Raw genomic sequence first — 1475 nt, forward strand, 5'->3', positions numbered from 1 at the left:
ATAATGGCATAACTGCAGATAGGGCAACTCCCACGCTTTAGAAGCCAGCGGTCAATGCATCTTTTGTGAAAGATATGTCTGCAAGTTAAAATACGCACCACTTCCCTGGGTTTGAATGTCTCTAAGCAAACCACACAAGTCTCTTCAGCTAGATCAAATTCATCTTTTTTTAACCTGTGTGACTTAAGTGAGCAAACAGCTTTCTGGAGTTCTGCTTCTGTGGGTTGGGTACTCTGTTCTTCCTGTCCTACCACAATCTCGCTTGGAGTACAGAATAGTAATACATAAGCCACAAATGTCAAAATTAAAGAATGAGCACACAGATAGATCTTCCAGAAGCATGGTGTTGTTCCCACCTCGATTACTGCAGTTACCCGGATACCTGCCTGGATCAACCGCAGAATCTGCTTTACTTTCTGACTACTAATCATGATGGCAGCCATGTCACCTGTTTCACCATGAATTAAAATGAGACTCCGTCTGTCAGGACATGAACGACCATAGATTAAGACACCAGTAGCCCCCTTCCCTAGAGCTGCCTTGATTTTCTCTTTTAAAGTACAGCCTCCTCTTGCAATGAAGGCTATCCAGTCCTCTGTGTTTGGTGGTATAGTGAAGTTGGTCCCCGGTCTACAGGCATCTTTTCCTTCTCCTTCTGGTTCCACCAATAAACCAGCAATCTTCTTGGAAAGGTGTTTCTCTTCAAGCAAAGCTGGGTTGTATACCTCTGAAATAGCCCACTTTCTCCAGAGGAGCGTTAGATTCATATAGCAAACAGATGGACATGCAGCTTTGGACTGAGACACACTGAACAAGAAGGAGAAGCTGAAAGCCAGTTTCCAGAAAAAGAAATCCTTTCTTCCATGGTTGTTATGAAGCTTCATTCCTCCTCCTGCCTTTTGCAAATAGCAAAAATAAAAAATCAAGTTATAAATTATGTGACAAAATCACCACTTGCCAATAGGTTGTTTTAAAAACAGAATGTCAGGGTAACTCACATTTCTGCCTGTATGTGTGTTTTCAAGATGTTATTTGTGGGATTAAACAAGCTGCAGGGTCACAAACCAACATGGACAATGAACAGCCTCATTTGAATACTGAAAAGTTATTGGCTGTGTTGCCAATTAGCTAAGTGTTGAAAATTGGCAGAGAGCAAGATTGGTACTCTGACCATGATCTGTTTTTATGACCTCACATGTGTTTTTCACTGTCAGGACTGTTGACATAAACAAGGTAAAGCTCATGAAGCATGGTGTGTACAGATCTACCAGGACAAATACATTGATAATACATTGCACCACTCTTCTACACAACTATCCTACAAAATAAGTAAATTACATAAAATCACTTTAAAATTTTGTGCTGAAACTTGCTTATTTGCTCTACCTTTCCATCTCCCATCTTGGAGTAGGCTGAGCAGAAGATCTAGTGGGTAATCTCTAAACCATATGCAGAAGACTGACAAGGATTTCTGA

At 40.9% G+C, this 1475-nt stretch overlaps 1 protein-coding gene across 1 annotated transcript; it reads right to left on the reverse strand.

The window, feature by feature from the left end:
* Positions 1–13: 13 nt before the first annotated feature.
* LOC121918700 (E3 ubiquitin-protein ligase RNF133-like) lies at positions 14–1018 on the reverse strand (the record flags this gene model as incomplete). Its single annotated transcript, XM_042444712.1, has 2 exons — positions 999–1018; positions 14–896 (listed from the first exon to the last, which is right to left on the reverse strand). A coding segment is annotated over exon 2 (871 nt), but the record flags the coding sequence as incomplete, so codon positions are not given.
* Positions 1019–1475: the final 457 nt, after the last annotated feature.

Source organism: Sceloporus undulatus, unplaced genomic scaffold (assembly GCF_019175285.1).
Source record: "Sceloporus undulatus isolate JIND9_A2432 ecotype Alabama unplaced genomic scaffold, SceUnd_v1.1 scaffold_25609, whole genome shotgun sequence".
In the NCBI taxonomy this organism is placed as follows: Eukaryota; Metazoa; Chordata; class Lepidosauria; order Squamata; family Phrynosomatidae; genus Sceloporus; species Sceloporus undulatus.